Here is a 22,517-nt window from a genome sequence, read left to right as displayed (position 1 = left end):
TTATGTGCAGTATGAATCCTCACATCACCATGAATGCTTTCTCTTCAATCAAACCCTCAAATCCTATGTGGAAACCATTAAGGATTGGTAAGGTGAGCAGCCTCCCCCCTCCACAAACTCCTGAGTACAGAGATTGAGGTACCTCTGGCTGATTCCTTCAGGATGTGGGCTGGCCAGACCTCCTCCAGACCCACATTTGACTGCCTACCTTTGTCCACTTTCCCGTTTGTTAACATCTCTGTTAGGAGCTGGCCTTCAAATTAAAGACCGAAATGTAAGTCTGACCACTTTGTCTCTTAGTAGTGCTAAAAAGGGTTAGTGCAATAAATTTCTACAATACATTTTTAAATATCAGTTTTATTTTCTCCTCATTGATGCAGAACATAGCTTACTGTAACATCAAGTCTTAGGGGAAAAAAAGAAAATCAGAAGGCAAAACCAACCCCAAACAAACATAACACACAACGCTGACATAATTTGGCAACAGTCTAGGCTTAGAAATTTAAGAAGCTTGGAAGAGGAATAAAATATTCAACTTTTGTTAGTTCTGTCCTTGGACTTAAAAGATTATTTGGTATGAAAACTTTTTGTTTGTAAGTTGATGGCTGTATTATTTAAGGGTACAGGGAGACTCAAAGAGGAGCCTAGCTCATTGAGAGAGGCATTACTGATAAAGGGAGAAGAGCTTGTGTACACTTGGCAAGACTAAGGGGTTTTTGTCTGAAATCTGTCTGTGTATGATGGCTAATGACACATGCTTATTACCTTCACTCATAAAGGTAGAAGCAGTGCTATTATGGTCTTATCTACTCTGTACAACTCATACATTGTGGACATTAGCAGAATGACAAAGGAGCTCCCAGTTGATGAAGCCTCCTACTGAGCCATGACTGCACCAGATCTGCGCCTGCACCCATGCCCAAAAAATCTTCCAGAAAGTTCCTTGGTGCTTAAGAGGCCCTAAGGGAAGAGAACCTTTCCTCACTGTATCCCTCCTCTTTAAGGAAGTGAGCTCCTGCAAAATACAAGGGGGCGGGTAACAAGTAAAAACAGATCTATGTTTTTATCCTGTTCTTTTATGGTATTGTTTCTAGAAGACTTGGTAAACTGTCTTTCCTATGTTTTTTTAGAGAAATGAGCATACTATAGATATGCACCTATTAAAAATTAAAATGTTTACGAGTGTTTTTTTGGCATGAGAGCTTTTAAAAGATTACAAAATACACACTTAAATGCTTGACTCCAGAAGTTTTAAGACAGAAGGGTTTAATAAAGAAAATAAATAAGTATACTATATTAATGATCTGAGTGTGAACAATAGCAAGGACTAGAAATTACCAAGAGAGGGCTTCCCTGGTGGCGCAGTGGTTGAGAGTCCGCCTGCCGATGCTGGGGACACCGGGTTTGTGACCCGGTCCGGGAAGATCCCACATGCCGCGGAGCGGCTGGGCCTGTGAGCCATGGCCGCTGAGCTTGCGCGTCCGGAGCCTGTGCTCCACAATGGGAGAGGCCCGCGTACCGCAAAAAAAAAAAAAAAAAAAAAAAAAAGAAATTACCAAGAGAAACAAGAGGAACTAGATACTTTTGTGGGGGAAAAAGAATCTGAATGTATGTGGAACATTAAGACAAAGGAATTATTTTAATCAAGATGGTTAATTTCAAATCTTTCATTCTGAGCCGTGACAATTTATAATTGTCTAGTTTCACAGTATATATATTTGCCAGTTTGTGGCCTGTGTAAGTTTGGCTTTGGGCATCTGAGGAAACGAAGGAAGAAACTCCTTTCTGCCTTCCTTGTTACTTCATCCTCTGCTAGCCTTCTCCTTTGTATATGACTACATCTACCAACATCTATCATTAAAATTTGTGCCAAAGATATGATTAATTCCACCCATAACTGATGAATGTTTTCTGGCTGTATTTCTCAAGGCAAATATCTCTAATAATACCACATATTAAAGCCGTATAAATACACAGATGGAGAAACAAAAACAGACACAGACCATGTAAGCAATAAAGAGTTCGTGCAGAACTAGAAACAAAATAGAAGTTCACCTCGGTCAGAGGTATGGGGTTAATTTCTCTTGCTGAGGCTCAGGTTTCCCCTTGATGGGTCTTTAAACTTCACCGAAGTTCTAGTGGAGGGGTATCTTTCTTCTTTGTTAACCAAACATGCCCAGGTAGAGCTGCTTCTCTTTCCGATGGTAACTGCTGAGTTCCGACTGCGTTAGCTGAAGGTACCGCCGGACACTGGCGTCTTAGAACAGGGCAAAGAAGGCAATTAGAGACAGGCCATAATCGTACCTCTGGGCAGAAGAGGATTATGAACACACTTCCATTTCCTAAAATCTTTCCATTTGCATATATCACAACAATTCTATGCAATAGTAAATCTCATTCATTAATTATGTGCATTATCAAAAAATCTTGTACAGGGATGCTAACTTAATAATGAAAAGGAGCTTGAAGAGATAGTTTTTGTCAGAGCAAGTCTCTAAAGCTACTATACATGGCTGGCAGTTAATCTATGTACTTGAAGGTAAGAAATGTGAACAACGGCTCATATATCTTTATTAATTCATAATGGCTTTCCCGTTCAATTAGAGAGATTTTGCTGAATTATTCTAAGTTTGGGGACCCTCTTCAGTAGCCGCTCTAAGCCAGAATGCAAAATGGGAGACAGTTTTCAGTGCTGAACCACCAACACAGGAATGAGTCTGTCATTCTCTTCACAATATTCTTTTTCCCTTGGAAATAAGCCTCAAATTTTCTCTCAGGAGGCCTGTCCTTCTAAGAAGGTCATACCTGGGGTTAGCTGAGCTAAAGGATAAATGGATAGTTAAGCAAAGGATAGACCCCAGCTGGAGAACTGGTAGAAATGAGGATTATCATGTTTATTCATTGGAATCCAGATCCTATTTTTGTCCCCATCTCGGAACTGAAACTTGAAAAACAACATTTTAAGATGATTTCTGGAGCATATATAATATTGCTTTCCTGCGGAGGCAAGAATACAGGAGTAGAAAGCCTGTTTGTCATGTATCTTTTTACACTTTTTGAATTTTGAACATGTGAATGTATTATTACCTATTTTCAAAATTCAATAAATTGAAAGATAAAATAAAACACTCTCCCACAGATACTACCTCAGTGGAACAATTTTTTGTACTTACTACTTCAATCTCCTTCTCTCACCTTTTGGTTGCCTATTGACAGCGGCCATGAGGTAATGCCGAGCCTGGTCATAGTCCTGCAGGTGGAAAAAGGCCACTCCAGCCCGATACAAGGCCTTGGCATTATCAGGCTGTCGCTCCAGGACTTTCTGACTGTATTCTTTCACCCGTTCGTAGTTTACTGGCTCCATCTGAAGAAGACAGGCTAATGGGGCCAAATGGAAGGAAGAGAGAAGAGGGAGGAGGACCTTATTACACTAAGTACCACTGCCCAACTCAAGGCAGTACCAAACCTAGGATGATGTCAACAACATTTACTCATCCAACAAATACATTTGAGTGTCCACCACATGCCAGACGTTCTTCTAGCCATTGGGGTTACAGCAGTGAATATAAGCCTTACATATCTCACAGTTTACTTCACTATCTACCAAATGCCTAGCATGTACCTAGTGTGGGTCAGGCCCAGCTATAAAAGTTGATAAGAACATACTTTAAAATTTATTTATGGGGACTTCCCTGGTGGTCCAGTGGTTGGGACTTCGCATGTCCACTGCAGGGGGTGCGGGTTCGATTCCTGGTCGGGGAACTGGGACGTTGCATGCTGCGTGGCACAGCCAAAAAAAAAAAAAAAAAAAAAAAATTATTTAAAACTCTTCATTGTATCTCTTCTACCCAGGGCTCTCTGTCTTGCATCTTCCATTTCACCCCAATGCTTGTACTGAAGCTCTGTTAACAACAACCGTTGCCATTAATTGTGTGAGGAAATAGTAAGCGCTGTGCTATGTGCTTGTTTAATCTTCTCATCCACCCTCTGAAGTCACTATGTGTTACCATCTCCATTTAATGGATGAAGAAATCAAGGCTCACAAAGGTCAAGTAGGTTGTCCAAGACCCCACAGCTTCTAGGTGGAATGAGTAAGAAGAAATCTGAACCAAGGACTCTCTAACTCAAAAATTACCACCATTCTCAATGCTAATATATTACTTCACTATTCCCTTGGATGAAAGAATGGGACCTCAAACCACAAATCTGTTTAGGAGGCAATGTTCAGGTCAGTGTTCTGCCTTTCTGTAAGTAAGAAGGGAAATGCATTCCCTGTTTCATAACTGTAGGAATTACACATAGCATTATTAAATCACGGTGCTGAGAAGGAAGGAGAATCAGGGCTGATGTCTCCAACCCTTCTACAACATCCCCACCAAGTGGCCATATGGTTTATATCAATACTTAGGTACTTCCAAGCGGTCAGCTAACCCATCACTGTAGCTTCATTCATTCATTCGACAACTAGTTATGGAGCAGTGACCACGTGCTAGGCGGAGTTAGGAGCAGGAGAGGAGAGGAACAAGACAGACACCTTGAGGAGTAAATAGAGCTTGCATCCCAGTTCCCAGGTAGGAGGAATGCACTAAGAAATTCACTTATTTATTAGTGCTTTGAGGAAAACAGAACTGTGCTGGGACAGAGAGTGAATGAGGTCTGAGTGATGTTTGATTACAGAAGGCCTCCCTGAGAAAGTGACTTCTGGGCCAAGATCTGAATGACAAGGGTCATTCAAGGGACAGGGCATTCTAGCTGACAGAAGAGATCCTACAAAGCTGGAAGGTGGACGCATGCTTTGTGAATTCGGTCTATGGAGGAGCCAGATCAAGTCAGGCCGTGCCGGGGAAGGTCAGAGTTTGAATATTTTCCTAAGTGTAATGCGATGCCATTGGACGGTTTTAGGCAGTGACATGGTCTGATTTCCTTATCTGTAAAATGGGGAAAATCATAACTACCTCGCAGAATTTTTATAAAGATGAGAGATACTATAAATAAACTGCCCAACATGTAAATTTCACTCACATGTAAGTGAAATTTAATTTTAGTGAGTCTTTATGGAGCATCTACCAAGCACCCCCAAGCAGAGGGTCTATAGATGGATAAGCCATAGTCTCTGCCTTCAAGTCTACCTGGAGAGTCATGATATTTACAAGTACCTATCTCATTTCCTTGATTTCTGGTCAATTCCCCAATGTGTATTCTATTCTCTAATAATGTACAGTATTCTGCAATAAGAGCTTAAGCTCTGCAATTAAGACTCTTCCCAGGTTTAATTTTAGCTCCACCACTTATTAGATGTTTCCTTAAAGCTACCTCAAAGGATTGCTGTGACACTTAAATAGGTTTACATGTATATGTGTATAAAGGGCTTAAACATGGCATTTCATAAATGTCACCTTAATGAGCCTTCCCTGACCACTACCTAACACTTCCATGCCTATGGCACTCACTATCCTCATTTTCTTTTCTTTTCTTTTCTTTTCTTTTTTTGGGGGGGGCCACTCCACGCGGTATGTGTGATCTTAGTTCCCTGACCGGGGATGGAAACTGCACCCCCTGCATTGGAAGCATGGAGTCTTAACCACTGGACCGCCAGGGCAGTCCCCATCCCCATTTTCTGCTTTATTCTTTTCCGCATTACTTATCATCTTCTAATATATGTTACCTCTTCTGTTAATTGTCCATCTCCCCATGAGAGCAGGGATCTTTATCTGTTTAATAATACTGCAGTATCCTCAGTACCCAATAAATAATTGTTGAATGAACTGAAATATTAGCTACTCTAATTACTGTTACTTGAGTCTAAGAGGAGCTCTGGACACACACTGTAAAAAAGCCAGATTTTCACCAAATCACAGCTGATGAGTGTTGTAGGAAGCAAAAAGAAAAAAGTCCTTTAAACAACTATTACAAAGTATAAAAACTACTCCTCGGCTTCCCTGGTGGCGCAGTGGTTGCGAGTCCGCCTGCCGATGCAGGGGACACGGGTTCGTGCCCCGGTCCGATAAGATCCCACATGCCGCGGAGAGGCTAGGCCCGTGCGCCATGGCCGCTGAGCCTGCGCATCCGGAGCCTGTGCTCCGCAACGGGAGAGGCCACAACAGTGAGAGGCCCGCGTGCCGCAAAACAAAAACAAAAACAAAAACAAACAAACTACTCCTAATGATTTCTATGGCCTCAACTGGGGACCATTCGAATATCTTAATATACTTCAAAATAACTTAATTAGCTCTATGGTTATTTTGCCTGCCATAAAACAGACCTAAGAAGTCTCCCTTCTTTTAGCAGATTAATCCTAGCGATACTAACTCTGGAATCCACCTCTTCATTCAAGGCCAGCTGGATAAGGAAGATACTGGTTACCCAGGTTACCATCTAGCTGATTTATAAGAAGGAAAATGAGGAAAAGCTAATCAAAATATCTAAGATGGATAACTTACACCACCAGTTAAAGCAAGTGCCTTCTTTCCTATATTTTAAATATTAAAGAAACAACACTCTAAACGTAGGTTCAGTATTTTCTCTATAGCGTGCGAAATTCCCTAAACCTATCAGCATCACCCGGGAGTTTGTTAGAAATGCAAATTGGTATACACATCGCCCAACACACAAACCTCCGACCCATTAAATCGGAATCGTGGGGACAGGGCTCAAGAAGTTGTGTTTAACAAACTCTCCAAGTCAAGTCTGAGAAGCACTGCTCTACAGAAACTCTATTAGACCCTACAGATTGAAAATAAATCTCAATTCATGGCAGAATAACTAGATGACGGCAGAGAAGCACGTCAGTGTTTTTCCCAATGTTCTCAGACTTCCATGTCCCGGCCTTGACACTCTACCCACCCTTCAGCCCTGTTCTTACCAGCTAGGTTGTTGTAGCAGTCTGTCTGGGTGGTGCGCAGTACGTTTTCTTGTTCAGGTGTGAGGGCCGGGCCCTGGGGTCCCAGATTAGGTATCGGGGAGGGCAGACTTGGATCCAGACCCCGCAGCTGCAGCAGAGCTCGATGGTACCCACTCACAGCATCTCGGTACTTCCCCTCCCGGTAACATTGGTTCCCTTTCTCCTTGTACAGCTGGGCCTCCTGCAGGCGCTTCTCCATAACTTTGTCGCCCAGTGCTCTTGAGGAATTGGGAAGTGAAAGAGCAATCGAAGCTCTGGGGATAGGAGCGAAATAACCGATTTGGGTAGCCGATTTAAAAAAGCAGGAAATTCTCCTTCTCCAGAAGGCCTCTCAGGGAATGTTTCCTTGATTCTACTACAGCCCCTTCCTCTCTTCTCTGCAGTTATTTTTCAATCTCTAGAAGTGCAGGGGATTGATCAGGGAGAGGACGTGGGAAGAGTAAAGCCAGAGATTAATTGATTTCCTAAAGCGGCGACTCCGGGGTGAGGAGACTGCACGAAAAAGCGAAGGCCGTACTATAAAATTGTGGCCGTCGTGCAAACGCCAGCGGAATTTGCTTCCTCCTTTCCTTCGGACACACCTCCCTGACCTGGAAGTGGAGGGGAGTAGGCGGGGACAACTGCTAAAAGAGGTGTAGAGGGCTTGCCTCCATCCCAGCTCTTTGTTCGCACTTATTCAACCACCATTTGTTGACCTCCGGGCCAGGAGCTGGGGAACCGAGGTGAATGCGGTCCGTGCACCCCAAACACAGGCCGAAGGTGACGCGGCCGCAGCGCCGCTCTTGCAAGCCTCGCATGCCCCGCGCCCAGCCCCTCGCCCCCAGCAAGTGGCCGAACCCGAAGTCTCCCCGCTGGGCTTCGATTTACCGGCGGAGAGTACGGAGAGGGCAGGGTCAGGCCTCCCGACAGCTTGGTGCCTAAAGGGTGGCGCGCATTGCTCCACGCCGCCCAATCAGAAGCGGCCCCGGAAAAGTAATCCCGCAGAAACGACCCCGCCTCTCCAGCCTCCCCAGTGGACCAACCGTGGGGTGGGCGGAAATCCTCAGGCAGCTTCGCCAATTGAAAAAAAAAAAAATCCGAAAGATCTTGAGGGACCAATCAGAATTGCAGATGACGATTCAAGTTGGCCAATACGGCGAGGTCAGGGTGTCTGTTGCTGGGTAGAAGTTGAAGGATGAGGGGGGAAAAAAGAGGGCCAGGGTTAGTTACTGCAGTCCTTGCAAGGTTTTAGAGAGCCCTTTCGTTGACTAACCAAAAAGACAATTGCCAGTAGGCGTTCACGTTGCAAGAGCTTCCCTGCTTTCCTTCTGGCTTTTTTCTCTCTCAATAAGTGGCTGCACGAATAGACACTAGGGAACAGAGATTAGCGAGCAAGCCCTACGACAACAGTGCGATCGGGTCAGACGGAAGTAAGGGTGGTGACGGGGTGGGCGGGGCGTGTGGCGAGGGAGCTCCGGGCGGCTGCGCGGAGCCCCGGCTGGAAGTACGGAGAGACGGGTGCGCACACGCCTCGGTACTACGAGGCACTTGAGCCGAAGCCAGCCTTTCCCGTCTCCGGCTCCGGTGCGACTGCGCCGTGAAGCCGCTGGCGGCGATTGGCCCAGGGGGTGAGAGGGGGCGGGAGGTAGAGAAAGGGAAGTCCCTCGTCCTCGGCGCGCGCCCACCCGCCCGCCCGCCCGCTCGCGGCAGGGGAACCAAGGGGGCTGGAGAGGAAACAGCTCCCCGCTGCGTTGTATTGGGCTCCGAGGGCCGAAAGGGGGAGGAAGGAAGGGCGAGAAACAAACACTACGTAGCGGAGGCTGCGCGCGGCCCTCTGCCTGCGTGCCTACGTGCGTGCGCTCGCTCGCGCGGGCTCAGTACTGGCGCGTGAGGCGGAGGCGGGCGGCGGCGGCGCCTGCGCGGTCGGGGTCGGTCGACTGTTCGCAGGGGAGGAGGCGGCGGGAGGCGGAGGAGGCGGCGGCGGCGATGGAGGTGAAGCGGCTGAAAGTGACCGAGCTGCGGTCGGAGCTGCAGCGGCGCGGCCTGGACTCGCGCGGCCTCAAGGTGGATCTGGCGCAGCGGCTGCAGGAGGCGCTGGACGCCGAGATGCTCGAGGACGAGGCCGGCGGTGGCGGGGCCGGGCCCGGCGGGGCCTGCAAGGCGGAGCCTCGGCCTGTGGCCGCGTCGGGCGGCGGCCCGGGCGGGGACGAGGAGGAGGACGAAGAGGAGGAGGAGGAGGACGAGGAGGCGCTGCTTGAGGACGAAGACGAAGAGCCACCCCCTGCCCAGGCCTCGGGCCAGGCCGCACAGCCGCCGCCGGAGCCCCCGGAGGCGGCAGCCGTGGAGGCCGCGGCCGAGCCCGATGCTTCCGAGAAACCGGCGGAGGAGGCCACAGCCGAGTCAGGTGGGGTGAACGGTGGCGAAGAGCAGGGCACCGGCAGGGGGGAGGAAGATGAGCCGGAGGATCGGAGCGGAGACGAGACGCCGGGATCCGAGGCGCCGGGTGACAAGGCCGCAGAGGAACAGGGTGAGGAGCTGGCAGCGGAGCCCGGCTCCAACCTGCCGGGTGCGCCCCTGACCCAGCACCAAGCCCTGCATCGCGGGGTTCGATTCCCATCGCCATTCGGTGGGACTCCCCAGGGGAGGTGGCTTTCGTCCTCTACCCACCTTTTTGGGGGGTTTGACTACCTCTGGTGGCCCCACTCTCTGCAGGCGGGAGGTTCCTGCCTAACTTGGTTGCTTGGTGGGAGTGGATGGAAGTAAGCGATGTTGCTTGCGAACTGCTTATGTGCTACCTGTTGGAGCAGCCTCCCGCGGTGCTGGTTATCTTTTCCTAAACCGAGAATGCACTGAGGAATTGTTGATTACACGGACAGCCAGACCGACTGTTGGAGGCTTCGGCCCGACTGTTGACTTTTTCGCCATAAAATTAAGCAATAAGCTCAGTTCGTCAAAGTTCGCTCCATCGAAAGCTCAATATTAGAGTTTGAGCCACACCGAAAATCTGGAAATCTAACATTGCTCCTGCTTTAGCAGCAGCTCCTGCTTCAGCAGCCTGTGGTGTGAGGGTGTCAAGTTTAATCGTTAACTACGGAAGAAAAAATTTTAATCTACAGCATTTAGAATGTTAATCAACATTATTTGACTAGGGGTTTAAACTTGCCTGAATTCTTAGGACTCAATTTTGATCTTTCATCTGAGTGGATGGATGGGCAAATTTGTATATTTGCTGTACACTTAGCTAGCTTTTTACATTTCGGGCCCTTGACTTCCTGAATTGAAATGATTGGGGTGTTGGTGGGTCCATTGAGTAACCTTGTGGAAGAGACTGTATACAGTTGCCCTAGGGAGTTAGTGACCTTTCTCTCTTTGAAGTAATTGGATGGTTGGAGCTGGTCCATAACTGTCTTGTCAGAGTAGGGGGGAAAACTAGAGCTGCTTCCCATTCTTAGTATGAAGTGGCTTGCTTTAGTTCCTTTTATAATACATTTTTTAGGCTGCTGCTTGGTATGATGGTATAATTGGAACCCATTCTACAACAGCCACATGCAACTTGCAGATTGTCCTATGTTCTGGAACCAAAATCCCATTACATAACCTTTGACTTAACGTGTACCGCCAGATAGCAGATAAAAAAAGGTTAAAGGATAAAGGACTTCTTTAAAGAAGTTATTATTAAAAACTTTAGTGTTACAAATCAAAAACAGTCCAAGGAAAAATTGGTTTCTTTCTCCTCTTGTGAAGAATGTTGCTAAATGTATGACAACACTTTTCTGCCCCAAATTATGTGCAGTAAAGATGCAGTATTATTTATGGGTCTCTTGTGAATTAATGGTTTGCTCCTGCAAGTTTCAGTAAAAATCTGTGATAAAAATACAGCTCTGTATATACACCACAGTCCATTAGCTATGTAAGTAAAGCTGTGGATGGCTGTGCGTTTCAAAGCTGGAAAGGCAAACTCTTAAAAAAAAAAAAAATGAGGCTTCTGTAACATGAAGCTGTGGAAAAGTGTTGGAAAACATATATTAAGTGTCCAGCTTAAATCCAAATCTGATAGGAATCGAAGTTAAGCTATGAAGTTTTTAAAAAACTTATGGGATGTTTCTTTTATGTCATATTGGTGGGAAAATCTGCAAGTTTGACCTGATTTAAGCAGATAAATTTAGAATGCAAAAATTGCCGAATTTTTAATCTACTGCTTGACTGTAATTAGCCCATAATGTCCCCCTTTTTTTTAAAAAATAAAATCCCAGCCAATGACAGGAAAATGATCATCTTTGGAAATAAAATGTTCTGTGCATGCAATGGGAAAAACCTGGCTCTTCTGACTAGACAGATATGCAGGTCCTCCTTTAGTTTCTGTTGGTTCTGAGCTTATTCTACACTCCAGTATGAAAACTGCTGATTTTCTTTCCCTCCTTTTTGTAGGAGATGACCAAGATAGTGAAAAGTCAAAGCCAGCAGGCTCAGATGGTGAGCGGCGGGGGGTAAAGAGACAGCGGGATGAGAAGGATGAACATGGCCGAGCTTACTATGAATTCCGAGAGGAGGCTTACCACAGCCGGTGAGGGAAATAGTCCCTTCATTGAAGGGAGTGTCTGCTCTGATTTTGGTATACCTGATGTTGACTGGAGAGTCTGGAAAGAGGGTTGGATTAAAAATGGAATAGGTTTTTACAGGCCTAAGTTTTAGATTAAATCTACCCTGAAAGCTCCTGTTGCCCTTTTCACATTTGTTGAAAGAAGCTGTCTGCTGGAATTTTATATTTGCTGATAAACAGACCTGATGTCATGCAGACACCTCTCAAATTAGAGGACTTTGGTTACACTGTATTTGCTTTTCTCTCATATGTATAGTTCAAAGTCTCCACCACCCCCGGAAGAAGAGGCAAAAGATGAGGAAGAGGATCAGACTCTCGTGAACCTGGACACGTGTATGTATAAGGCAGACAGGTTGAGGTTTTAAACCAATCAAAAGTGATTTTGGAGATTAAAACTTCATGGCCTGCAGCTTTGAAGAGATTTAAACTTTGTATCCATTCTTGAGAACTGGGTATATTTGTGTTCTGTTGGTGGCTTCAAGTGTTGGGCATTGGAGTAAACAGATTGCTTCTTTCTTAACAGATACCTCGGATCTCCATTTTCAAGTGAGCAAAGACCGCTATGGAGGGCAGCCACTTTTCTCAGAGAAGTTCCCCACTCTTTGGTCTGGGGCAAGAAGTACTTATGGAGTGACAAAGGGGAAAGTCTGCTTTGAGGCCAAGGTAGTGTGTACAGCTCATTAGGACCACTCATTTATTAAATTAGTCATTAAACTACTATGTAGTGGGCCCCAGTACATAGTAGTTTACTGCCCACCAGTATTTTATTAGTGCAAAAGAAGGTACCACACTTGAATGACAACCGTAGCTCCAGTAACCGAGAAATTGACCCTCATGGCTTTGGTTTAAGTTCAGTGACAGTTGTTTTTCTGTTGTTGAGTTGTGATAGCTGTCGTTTTCGGTTTGTATCAAAATCTTGTCTAACTCAGACTTTGCTCGAGTGTCTGAAATTTCCTTTCCTGACTTGGCCAGGTAACCCAGAATCTCCCAATGAAAGAAGGCTGCACAGAGGTTTCTCTCCTTCGAGTTGGATGGTCTGTTGATTTTTCCCATCCACAGCTTGGTAAAGTTATTTTAAACTTAATCATTTTTGTGTTTGCTGCTCTGTGGGAGGTTTGAGTGTAGATAACTAATTTGCTGATTATTCTAGGTGAGGATGAATTCTCTTACGGTTTCGATGGACGAGGACTGAAGGCAGAGAATGGGCAGTTTGAGGAATTTGGCCAGACTTTTGGGGAGAATGATGTCATTGGCTGCTTTGCTGTAAGTGCTCCTGAAAGTTGTAGGTTTGTAACAAGGAGTAAACAGAGGGCACTAGGGATCAATTTGCTTCCCGTCAGCTGCTGTCTTTTCTGCGTTTGATGCATTGCTCACATAGTTGTTTAGTACAGCAGTTGGAGTAGAGAAAAAAAGATTAAATTGTAAGATTAATCAACCTCAAGCTCTGTGTGCCCATAAATGCTCTTGTCTTTCGTCATTGTAGAATTTTGAGGCTGAAGAAGTAGAACTTTCCTTTTCCAAGAATGGAGAAGACCTTGGTGTGGCATTCCGTATCAACAAGGAATCCCTGGCTGACCGGGCCCTCCTACCCCATGTCCTCTGCAAAAATTGTGTTGTAGAATTAAATTTTGGTCAGAAGGAGGAGCCCTTCTTCCCACCGCCAGAAGAGTTTGTGTTCATCCATGCCGTGCCTGTGGAGGAGCGCGTGCGCACTGCGGTCCCTCCCAAGACCATAGAGGAGTGTGAGGTATGTCGGAGAGTGTGCAGAACCTTGGTGCTCATGCTTGGAATGGTGGGTGGGTCGCCTTTCTTCTGAAAACTTTACCCAACTTGGGGAAGGGGAGGATGTTCTTAAACTGGGCTTTTGTAAACATGACCCTAACTTATTTTTTTTTTTTTTTGCTGTATGCGGGCCTCTCACTGTTGTGGCCTCTCCCGTTGCGGAGCACAGGCTCCGGACGCGCAGGCCCAACGGCCATGGCTCACAGGCCCAACCGCTCCGCGGCATGTGGGATCTTCCCGGACCGGGGCACGAACCCGTGTCCCCTGCATCGGCAGGCGGACTCTCAACCACTGCGCCACCAGGGAAGCCCCTAACTTATTTTTTATAGCATTCCTGGTTCTGTGTACTTGCAGGTGATTCTGATGGTGGGACTGCCTGGATCTGGAAAGACCCAGTGGGCACTGAAATACGCAAAAGAAAACCCTGAGAAAAGATACAATGTCCTGGGAGCTGAGACTGTGCTCAATCAAATGAGGGTGAGTTGCTGGGAGGGCTTAGTCAGCTGTGATATTAGCTCTTGAGGTACCAAGAAACTTATATAATCTTCTCCCGGTGGAGTTGGTCTTTCAGGTGTCTGAGAACAAGGGTCCCACAACTAAAGAAATGAGTTCTCAGTATGTGTTCGTGGTAGATTTTTTTTCTTTTCCTTTGCTGTGTTGTCAGACCTGAAAGCTGGTAAAGTCTGGCGTATATCCCGATTGAGACTGGAAATGAGCTCTGTAGGACGTGGACGACATTCACAGCACTGAGGGATGTCAGTGAACTGATGTGGTGGTGCGGCGTTTACAGGGACTCTGGGCTTTAACTTACTGTGTAACTCTTTGTGTTTCTCTTCCTCTCAAACTCGTTAGATGAAGGGGCTCGAGGAGCCACAGATGGACCCCAAAAGCCGAGACCTTTTAGTTCAGCAAGCCTCCCAGTGCCTTAGTAAGCTGGTCCAGATTGCTTCCCGGACAAAGAGGAACTTCATTCTTGATCAGGTATTGTTCAAACATTCAAAAGAAACCTAATTTAACAGTAGGTCCAAAGATAAAAGATTTGGTATCCATTTAATCGGATAAAATTGCTCAGGGACTTCATTGGTGGTCCAGTGGGTAAGACTCCATGCTCCCAATGCAGGGGGCCTGGGTTCAATCCCTAGTCAGGGAACTAGATCCCGCATGCATGCTGCAACTAAGACCCGGCACAGCCAAAATAAATAATTTTTTTTTTTAATCCCTTAAAAAAAAATTGCTCAGAGTCAAAATAGGGTGCATATATAGAGAAAGACTGAATTAAGTAACAGCATCAGGTTACCTGATTATGACTGAGTGGTTGTGTTACGGTTGTAATGTGTTTTGAGCTCAGAGATACAACTCTTAGTGTTTTTACCAGAGAGTGTATGGACCCAGACTGTAAAACACATTGTAGAGGCAATGGAAGGAGCGTTGGAGCTTTGGATTCATGGCTCCACCACTTACTAGGTTTGTGACCTTGGACAAGTCCTGGCCTCTCTGAGTCTCAATTTTCATGTTGTGTAAAACAGGATAACATCATGTAGCTTTTGAAGAATTCAAAGAGATTGTGTAAATAAGACCCCTAATCTAGTGCCTCACTTGTGAAAGATGCTCAGTAATTGTTGGTTGAATTAGTGTTTAATTTTTATTCCTAAAACGTCTATTACTTCTCTTGTCCCTAGTGTAACGTGTACAACTCTGGCCAACGGCGGAAGCTATTGCTGTTTAAGACTTTCTCTCGGAAAGTGGTGGTGGTCGTCCCTAATGAGGAGGACTGGAAGAAGAGGCTGGAGCTGAGGAAGGAAGTGGAGGGAGATGATGTGCCTGAGTCTATAATGCTGGAGATGAAAGGTGGGCTAAACTCTACAAGTTAGGGGTCCTGTCCTTGGTCCATGCACACCTCACTAGAGCCTCTTAGCACCTGGAGGATTCTCCACATGTAAAGTGTACATCTGTGGAATAAATTAATGGGTGTGATCACTTGAAGATTAATGAATGAGCAGAGTGAATGGTGAAGCAGTAACCCCTTGATTCATTCTGATAAAATACAAAAAGAGAAATGGTGATAGACCACAGGATGATAGCCTTAAGGCAGAGGCTTCAATGAGTCAGTTATTCATTTAGTAAATACTTAAGAGTGTCTACTATCTGTCCAGTACTGTTCTAGACATAGGGAAAGAATGAATGAAATGAAGCTCTGCCTTCACCGAATTTATATTCTAGAGATGGGACATGCTTGTGGTTCAGATTAAAATGGTAGTGGTTGGAGTGAATGATCTCATCAGTATATTTTGATTTCTAGTATCACATTAAGCCTGTTTTTTATTTTTGTTGTTTGTTTGTTTTGGTTTTTGATACGTGTGTTACAAAGCCTTTCAGCAAGGTTCCCTAGAAGGCAAAATTAACTATCTTGATTGATCTAGTTTTTTGCTGTTCACCTCAGAGTTTGGTTTTTCCCCCCCGTGCTGCCTTCAGCGCCTGGCATCCCACCTGAGCTGTCAGCTACTGGCTCTTGGAATTCTGATAATGCCCAGGCATGGGAGCTGGTTACACATTTCAGAGCTGGATTCTCCAAGTGTACTTAGAATGAACTAGGCCAGTCCATAACCGGTACTCAAGCACTTGGAGGAGTTTAGTTCAGTTTTATAAAACGGAGGGCTAACTGGATTCAGCTAAGAATCAGGAGAGCCTCATTGAACTGAATCCTGCTGGGACTCAGCCTCTGAACTTGATGTCTAGAGACTGGCGAGCGTGCTGGCCCATCACACACGGGGGGTTTTCATGAGGACCCCTGCTCTGGTTAACTGGTTTCCTTGTATAGATGAGTAAGAGCCTTTAGGCTCGGGTCAGTTTCTTCTTGAGTCTCTTTAAAAGTGTATTTCTTATCTAACCAACACCAAAACTTTCTCAGTTACTTTTAGCCTCTGGCTGCCTGCTTCTGTCCTGATAAGAAACCTTAACCCAGTTCACTCTTAATTTATTATGGATCACTTGAGAACTTGTAAATCTACAGTTTGCAGATAGCCCTTTGCCTGGGGCTGTTACAGTTTAGGGAAAACCCGTAGAGTGAACCCAGCACGCTTCTGTGCATTAATAGACGAGGCTTAGAAAATCCTATTCTTGTAGTGGGGTTTTCATTATGAGATCTTACCCGTCTACGTACTTGGAGGCCCACAAGCTTCTCTCTTACTCTTACAGCCAACTTCTCTCTGCCTGAAAAATGCGACTATATGGATGAGGTGACATACGGGGAGCTGGAGAAGGAGGAAGCTCAGCCCATTGTCACGAAGTACAAGGAGGAGGCAAGGAAGCTGCTGCCCCCCTCGGAGAAGCGGACAAACCGCCGGAACAATCGAAACAAGCGAAACCGGCAGAACCGAAGCAGAGGCCAAGGCTACGGTGAGTCCTGGGGACCTGCCAGCCCGAGCCTCAGTCTGTTCTCTGTGCTGAGTGCAGCAGGACCCACAGGGAAAGGGCAGGCAAACCAAGTCAGATCACCAACAATAAGGAAGTCCCTTCTTATGGAGCTTATTTCTTCCTGTGTTCTTTACTCCCAGCTTCTTGTGCTTTTTCCATAATCCTTCAATAAAAGGTAGTTATTTTTCAACAAAAATATTTGTTTCCTTGAAAAGCAATGCTTGAGCCTGTTCATTTATCTAGTTTTCATTTTTACATATGGATTCCCCATTCACTATTGTAGTTTATTTGAAGGATTTGTGCAGTGAAATCAGATTCTTATCTTTTTCCTTGCTACTTTGTCTATTGGATCAACCCAACTGTATAGAGCAGAAAGTGAATGCATTATTCAGTAATCTGGGGGGGGGTGTTAGACAGTAAGTTAGCTTATTAGTGGAATTAATTTCCCTCCTGAATGTCTAGTTTGTCAGTTAACACCCCCCGCCACAGTGTGCACTCACTGTGCATTAAAAATGCGTGTGTGTGTATGTGTGTGTGTGTAATTATAAGTGTAAGTCAACAAAATTTTTGAGTGCCTGCTACGTGCTGGGCAGTGGGAATACCAACAGTTCCTACCCTGGAAGAGCTTATCATTTAGACTTTGTTCATTTGTATAAAATGATGGGTCTGGGTTATATGATATCCAGGATCCCTTCCAGGGCTGAAAGTCTGTGACTCTACTAATGGCAGTTTTTACTCATGTTTCTAACTCTGCCATGTATCCTTTTGGCATCTTAAATGTTTTGCAGGAATTGGGGAGCTTCAAAAGGTGAAACCAAGGTGGCTTGGTTTTCTTGTGTCTCTATTCCTCTGCCCTCCCCCACCTCAGACTTTTTAAAAGATCCTGGCTGGTGCTTTAATTAACATTGTGTGAGCCTGGCAGAAGCAGGCCTCCTATTCCCCCAGAATTGCCTTTGGCTCCGACTTTTTGATTTCCACTCAGATGTGGAGCCAGGACCCCATGCCAGCTGTCTGAGCGCGCTCTCCATTTCTCTTCCAGTGGGCGGGCAGCGCCGAGGCTACGACAACCGGGCCTACGGGCAGCAGTACTGGGGGCAGTCTGGAAACAGAGGGGTGAGTGCAGCTCTCCTTCTGCTCCTCCCTCTGGGCCGTGACAGCCATTCCTATTGGCTTGGGGGAGCAGAGTGGTTTGGGCTGTTTTCTCAGGGCTTAGGGTTTTGCCCATTTAATTTGTTCCTCTGGAAGACTTTATCCTGGGAAGGTTAAGCTTGTTTATAATATCAAGTGAAGATGTGTCTCATTTAAGACGGGGGATAGCAGTGGATTGTGATGCTGAAAGCCCATACATCTCCACTCTTTCTCTTTCTCCTTTCTCAGGGTTACCGTAATTTCTACGATCGATACAGGGGAGACTACGATCGGTTCTATGGGCGAGATTATGAGTACAACAGATACAGAGACTATTACAGACAATACAGTCGGGATGTAAGTATCATCTGGGGATAGAGAGATGAAGGGGGGCAGGACCAGAGGGATGAGTGCCATGCCTCTCCGTCCTCAGCCCTCAGCCAGCTGTGGCTCCAAGTGATGGAGTTTCCCCCTTTCTTCTAGTGGCAGAGTTACTACTACCACCATCCCCAGGACAGAGACCGATACTACAGGAACTACTACGGTTACCAAGGGTATCGGTGAAGCCCCTGCCGTTGTCGCTTGTCAGCCATGAAGCTGAATCTCGGGGGGTGCCAAGCACCCCCCAAAACACAACCAAGGAAAACAGGGGCTGCCGGGGTGGGGCTGAGCTGCCGGGGAGGGGCGGTGGGGGGAGGGTGCGCAAGCAGGGGTGGGGAGGGGGGTGGAAACAAACAACAAAACTGTACATTTTTTTTTAAAGTTTGTTGAAAAGAATATTGTCTTATTCTATAAAACATTTCAAACCTAGTTAGATATTTGTAATCAAAAAAAACATTTGCTCAGAAAGCAGCACTTAGGGCTGCCTGTCCTATACCCTGCAGTCAGACAGGAAAAGAACTGAAAATGTCACCCTTCTGACATTCTGAGGCAGCTGGACTGGCAGCCGAGTAAGGGAGAGTGAAGGCGAGGTAGTGCGCAGAGGGTGGGGAGGCGTGTGAGGGCACCCTCCGTACAGGCAGGAGCGGGGACAGAGGGAGAGCTTGTGACTGGGGCAGTGAAAATAAACGATCAGCTCTTATCAATCACTTGCACCAACTAACCGTTTGTATTTTCTTTACCGACCTTTCCCTCTTGGGATATCTGGTCCGGTGGGCTGGGAGGCCATAGTGTCCCTATCTCCACGTTCCTGTGCCTTTGTGCTGTTTGGCTGAGGCATGGAGACTACCAGTTGGGCGGTTCTGTTATATAGGATCCCCACGCCAAGGAGGCATGGGGACTGTTCCTGATTGCAGGGCAGAACAGCTTGCAGCCTCTCTGTATCTGTTAATGGATTTCCATAAAATCCGGGGGAGGAGTTGGGGTTGCAGCCCTCAGCCTGAAGACTGTGATTTGCCAGTCTCTACTCTCTGTCTTCCAAGGTTGAGACAGGTGGGAAGTCTCTGAAATCATCTCTGTTAGAGAATCTGTCCTCTTATAGTTCAAGAGAAGGAACGTTTCTCAGGGTTTCAGCTCACACAGAAACGAAGCAGGATTCTTTTCACTGCAGCAGGATATGTATATAGGTGAATCCTGTGGTGTGGGCTACCAGGCCCAGGCGCTGAGAATAGCAGCTATTTTCTACAGTGTGGAGGGCCGGGGCCCTGCTGGCTTTTTTGATACACAGCTAGAGAGTGAATAGGAAAGGGGAGGGTGGGGGGTGGGAGGCAGCTCCGTGGGGCTGCTGGAACTTGGGAAGAGCATGAATGTGAGCGTGTGCAGCGTGTGCATGAAAGAGAGCACCCCTTCCCGGCTTGTTGAAACAGGATTCCTCCTGGGCTGCCTTCCCTGTGCGTCCCAGAGAGGCCTCTAGCCAAGAGACTTCAGTCGGGAGACTTAATTGTTTGTAACTTTACCAGCACCCTCCCAGTTCTTGACAGACGGCTTCAGGTTGCGGGTTCAAGAATATGGGTGGGTTATGGGAACGCTCTTCCAATACTGAGCTTCAGTTTTCGTTCACCTTCCTGCTCAGCATTGTGTCAGCCAAGAACTTACTCAGCGACCACCACACATCGCTGCACTACATGGCGAGGGGAGCCCTGGGTTGTGCTACTAGAAGGTACTTCACTTCCATTTCCTTACCTGGGCAGTCCTCTGTTGAAAATTTTGTGCTGAGATTTGACCCCTCTCTCCCCCTCCCACGGTTACTGCCGTGCCCAGGAGGGTGCACGGGCCCTCGTTCTGGCCCTCTCGTCGCCCTTCTGCTCCACGAGGGCCTCTGACCCGGAGGCTGGAACGGGGGGCTGGTAGGCAATACGTTTGCTTGCTCAACATGATGTCCTTTCTCGGGGCACCTGCTTTTTCTGTGGTGCCATCAAATGGGTTTGTGTGTGGCAGGGGGTGAAGTGAGGGCATGCGTTTTTCTGTAACCCACCAACTTTATTATCATTAAGGGGGGTTTTTGAGAAAGCTTTGCTCATAGTGTCAGGGAGGTAAAAAGGAGGAGGTGGAAACCGGAGCCCAAAGAAATTCCCTTAGGGCAAGATTATGTTATAACAGAAAACTGACTCTGAGGCAGAATCTGCCACCCCTATTCAGACGTTTAGTTCTCCAGCAAATAGCATCTTTTTATAGTCTACAACACGGTTCGGGGATGCTAGGCCCTCAGGACCAGGGGGACAAAGCTTTAGCCGCTTTAGGTTTTTTGGCGGGGAGGGGAGGTACTTGCTGTTAATTTTTGACACTAGAAAGTCATTTTTTTAAAAAAACTTTTTCTAGGTGGGTGGAGAGTGAAACTGCCACGTCCTTGTCGGTTTAGTCCAAGAGATCACTCGCAACAACAGTAGATGTCTGGGTTTTGTTTCTGTCTGTTTTTTTATTATGAAAAAACAATGTTAAGGGGGAAGATATGAATTAGCAGGCGGGATCCCTACCCTTGTTTTCCTTAGGAGACTTGTTTAGTGTTTTATCAGACGTCTGTTGTAGTTATAGATGGAAAAGCTTGTGAGAAAAACAAACACCACATGGAGCCTGTAAATGTTATTGCACAACCTGTAAAGCATTCTTGGAAGTGGCCAGTAAAAAAGGGTTTTACCATTTAAAAAAAATGTAACTGTGTCATTGTTTACATCTGTAACTTTTTCCTCCCCTGTTCTCATTACAACATTATGGCAAAAATGTAGGCACCGTAGCTTCCAGTTTTAGAATAAATAACCATTTGGATTGAATTCACCCTCTCTCCTGTCGCCGCACTGACTGGGTAGAGTGTGTCATTGGGGGCTTTATTTATTTCTGATGCTGCTCCTCAAGTTGTACTGGGTTCCAACCAAGGTTGGCTTTCCTCTTTGATGGCTTTTCTCCCTTCCTATTCTGCCATGCTTTCACTTGGGAACCAGCCATACCTTCACTCGGGGTTTGTTGGCTTACTTAAGTGCTTGATTTTTTACTAAGAGCTTGAGCCATTGGAGTACAAGAAAATAAATTATAACTCATGACCTCTGTGTATTTGGCCTATACTAAAACCAGTTGGATGCTTGAAGTTAAATGTAGGGTTCCATTTAGGAGCCAGATTAAGTTTATTCGTAATTACCACTTAAGAGGAAAAGCCTACTTATTCAACAGAAGATGTTTGATGGGGATTCTTTCCTAGTGACTATGTAGAATGAGAAGGTAACTTTAATTGACAAAAGCACTCCTGCACTACTAGCACCGAACTGATACTGATTGTAACTTCTGATAAATGGTCAAGGACTTATTAAGGCTGGGCTCCCACAGGCTTATGACATCTAGTGTTTTGAAGTAGTGGTGATACAGGTATAGTTATTGCTCTAACTCCTCCCTCTGTACATGATAGAGATTCCCACCCCAGGGGCTTACAGCTTTGGGCCCAAAGGCTATCCTTGATTTCAGTGTCTGCCCATTCTCTAGGATATTTAAAGTTACTCAGTGTTATAGCTAATCATTTTAAATGGTTATTTATAGCTCATGCCTTGTCTCTAGTAACCTCTAGACCCCCCCTTTGCCCCCAGCTAGGGCTGCAGCCATTCATCCGTAATCTGATGAGTATGAAAATTGAATGTGTAGAAAAATTGAGCAGACGTTGCTTTTTTTTTTTTAAAAAATAACCTAATATCAAGATTACATTTATTGAGCACTTCTGACTTCTTACCAAGTCTGAGCTGATGTGGGCATTTTCAGTTGCCCCTCTGGAATTTGCCCAACACTGTAATACCTTAGGAAAAGAGAAAGATTCTTTTAGCGCCTTCTATGCCCTGCTTGCCATTTACGCATGTTTAGTACAATCGTTGGATATCTGAATGCCTGCCATATGCCAGACACTGACAGGATGCAGTGATTAAACAGACTTGATCCTTAGAGGAGTTTTCAACGGGCATGAAGAAAGAACTAAGCAGGCTCCTGAACACAATGGGGGTAGGTCCCTACTTCAGGAGGGCAGCCAGGTTACTTTCCTTGGTTTCTTCCTCTCTAGGATGAGGGAATTAAATATCTCCAGGACCTATTAGGGCTCAGGAATTCATCGACAGCCGGGAAGCTGCTATTCCTGAAGGTGCCTCAAGTTCACTGGGTACTCCTGGAGCCCGTGGAGACGTCCATAGGAAACTTAAGTTCAGTTCCTGGTAGAACCCCCTTTATTCCTTCGGTTTCCTCTCTGTTCCCCTCCCCTGCTGTCTTCCTGTGTGAAGGTGTGGGGAAGCTGGGGGCGATGTGCTGTCT

General features: G+C 46.1%; 2 protein-coding genes across 5 annotated transcripts; one reads left to right on the top strand and one right to left on the bottom strand.

The window, feature by feature from the left end:
- Positions 1 to 342: 342 nt before the first annotated feature.
- Positions 343 to 8,747, bottom strand: TTC9C (tetratricopeptide repeat domain 9C). 3 transcript variants are annotated; one of them, XM_081241147.1, is made up of 4 exons: positions 7,769 to 8,747; positions 6,863 to 7,155; positions 3,196 to 3,378; positions 343 to 2,257 (listed from the first exon to the last, which is right to left on the bottom strand). In XM_081241147.1, the coding sequence occupies exons 2-4, from the start codon at positions 7,098 to 7,100 to the stop codon at positions 2,163 to 2,165; spliced, it is 516 nt and encodes a 171-aa protein (XP_081097273.1). In that variant the 5' UTR covers positions 7,101 to 7,155; positions 7,769 to 8,747; the 3' UTR covers positions 343 to 2,162. The 3 variants fall into 3 exon arrangements, with proteins under 3 accessions (XP_081097273.1, XP_081097274.1, XP_081097272.1); XM_081241148.1 differs by lacking the exon at positions 7,769 to 8,747 and adding an exon at positions 3,667 to 3,777 and having other exon boundaries at positions 6,863 to 6,975; XM_081241146.1 differs by lacking the exon at positions 7,769 to 8,747 and having other exon boundaries at positions 6,863 to 7,758.
- A 70-nt stretch (positions 8,748 to 8,817) lies between these two features.
- Positions 8,818 to 18,486, top strand: HNRNPUL2 (heterogeneous nuclear ribonucleoprotein U like 2). Of its 2 annotated transcripts, XM_081241144.1 has the most exons (14): positions 8,819 to 9,407; positions 11,309 to 11,444; positions 11,737 to 11,813; positions 12,004 to 12,143; positions 12,453 to 12,543; positions 12,631 to 12,743; positions 12,964 to 13,227; positions 13,617 to 13,739; positions 14,115 to 14,243; positions 14,942 to 15,110; positions 16,458 to 16,658; positions 17,716 to 17,789; positions 18,054 to 18,161; positions 18,288 to 18,486. In XM_081241144.1, exons 1-14 carry the CDS (start codon positions 8,867 to 8,869, stop codon positions 18,366 to 18,368), a joined length of 2,247 nt encoding a protein of 748 aa, XP_081097270.1. In that variant the 5' UTR covers positions 8,819 to 8,866; the 3' UTR covers positions 18,369 to 18,486. The 2 variants fall into 2 exon arrangements, with proteins under 2 accessions (XP_081097271.1, XP_081097270.1); XM_081241145.1 differs by lacking the exons at positions 17,716 to 17,789; positions 18,288 to 18,486 and having other exon boundaries at positions 8,818 to 9,407.
- Positions 18,487 to 22,517: the final 4,031 nt, after the last annotated feature.

Source organism: Mesoplodon bidens (assembly GCF_964165515.1).
Source record: "Mesoplodon bidens genome assembly, chromosome: 7".
NCBI lineage: Eukaryota > Metazoa > Chordata > Mammalia > Artiodactyla > Ziphiidae > Mesoplodon > Mesoplodon bidens.
The sequence above is the reverse complement of the archived record's forward strand: the minus strand, read 5'-3'. Positions and strand labels throughout refer to the sequence as shown.

Coding starts and splice junctions, on each gene's coding strand:
- HNRNPUL2 (XM_081241144.1), top strand. CDS start 8,867: ATGGAGGTGAAGCGGCTGAAAGTGACCGAGCTGCGGTCGGAGCTGCAG. Junction 13,740..14,114: donor CTGTGCTCAATCAAATGAGG/GTGAGTTGCTGG, acceptor CAAACTCGTTAG/ATGAAGGGGCTCGAGGAGCC. Junction 15,111..16,457: donor TATAATGCTGGAGATGAAAG/GTGGGCTAAACT, acceptor TTACTCTTACAG/CCAACTTCTCTCTGCCTGAA.
- TTC9C (XM_081241147.1), bottom strand. CDS start 7,100: ATGGAGAAGCGCCTGCAGGAGGCCCAGCTGTACAAGGAGAAAGGGAAC. Junction 3,379..6,862: donor CTGCTACAACAACCTAGCTG/GTAAGAACAGGG, acceptor TGGCCCCATTAG/CCTGTCTTCTTCAGATGGAG. Junction 2,258..3,195: donor TGTCAATAGGCAACCAAAAG/GTGAGAGAAGGA, acceptor CCCTGTTCTAAG/ACGCCAGTGTCCGGCGGTAC.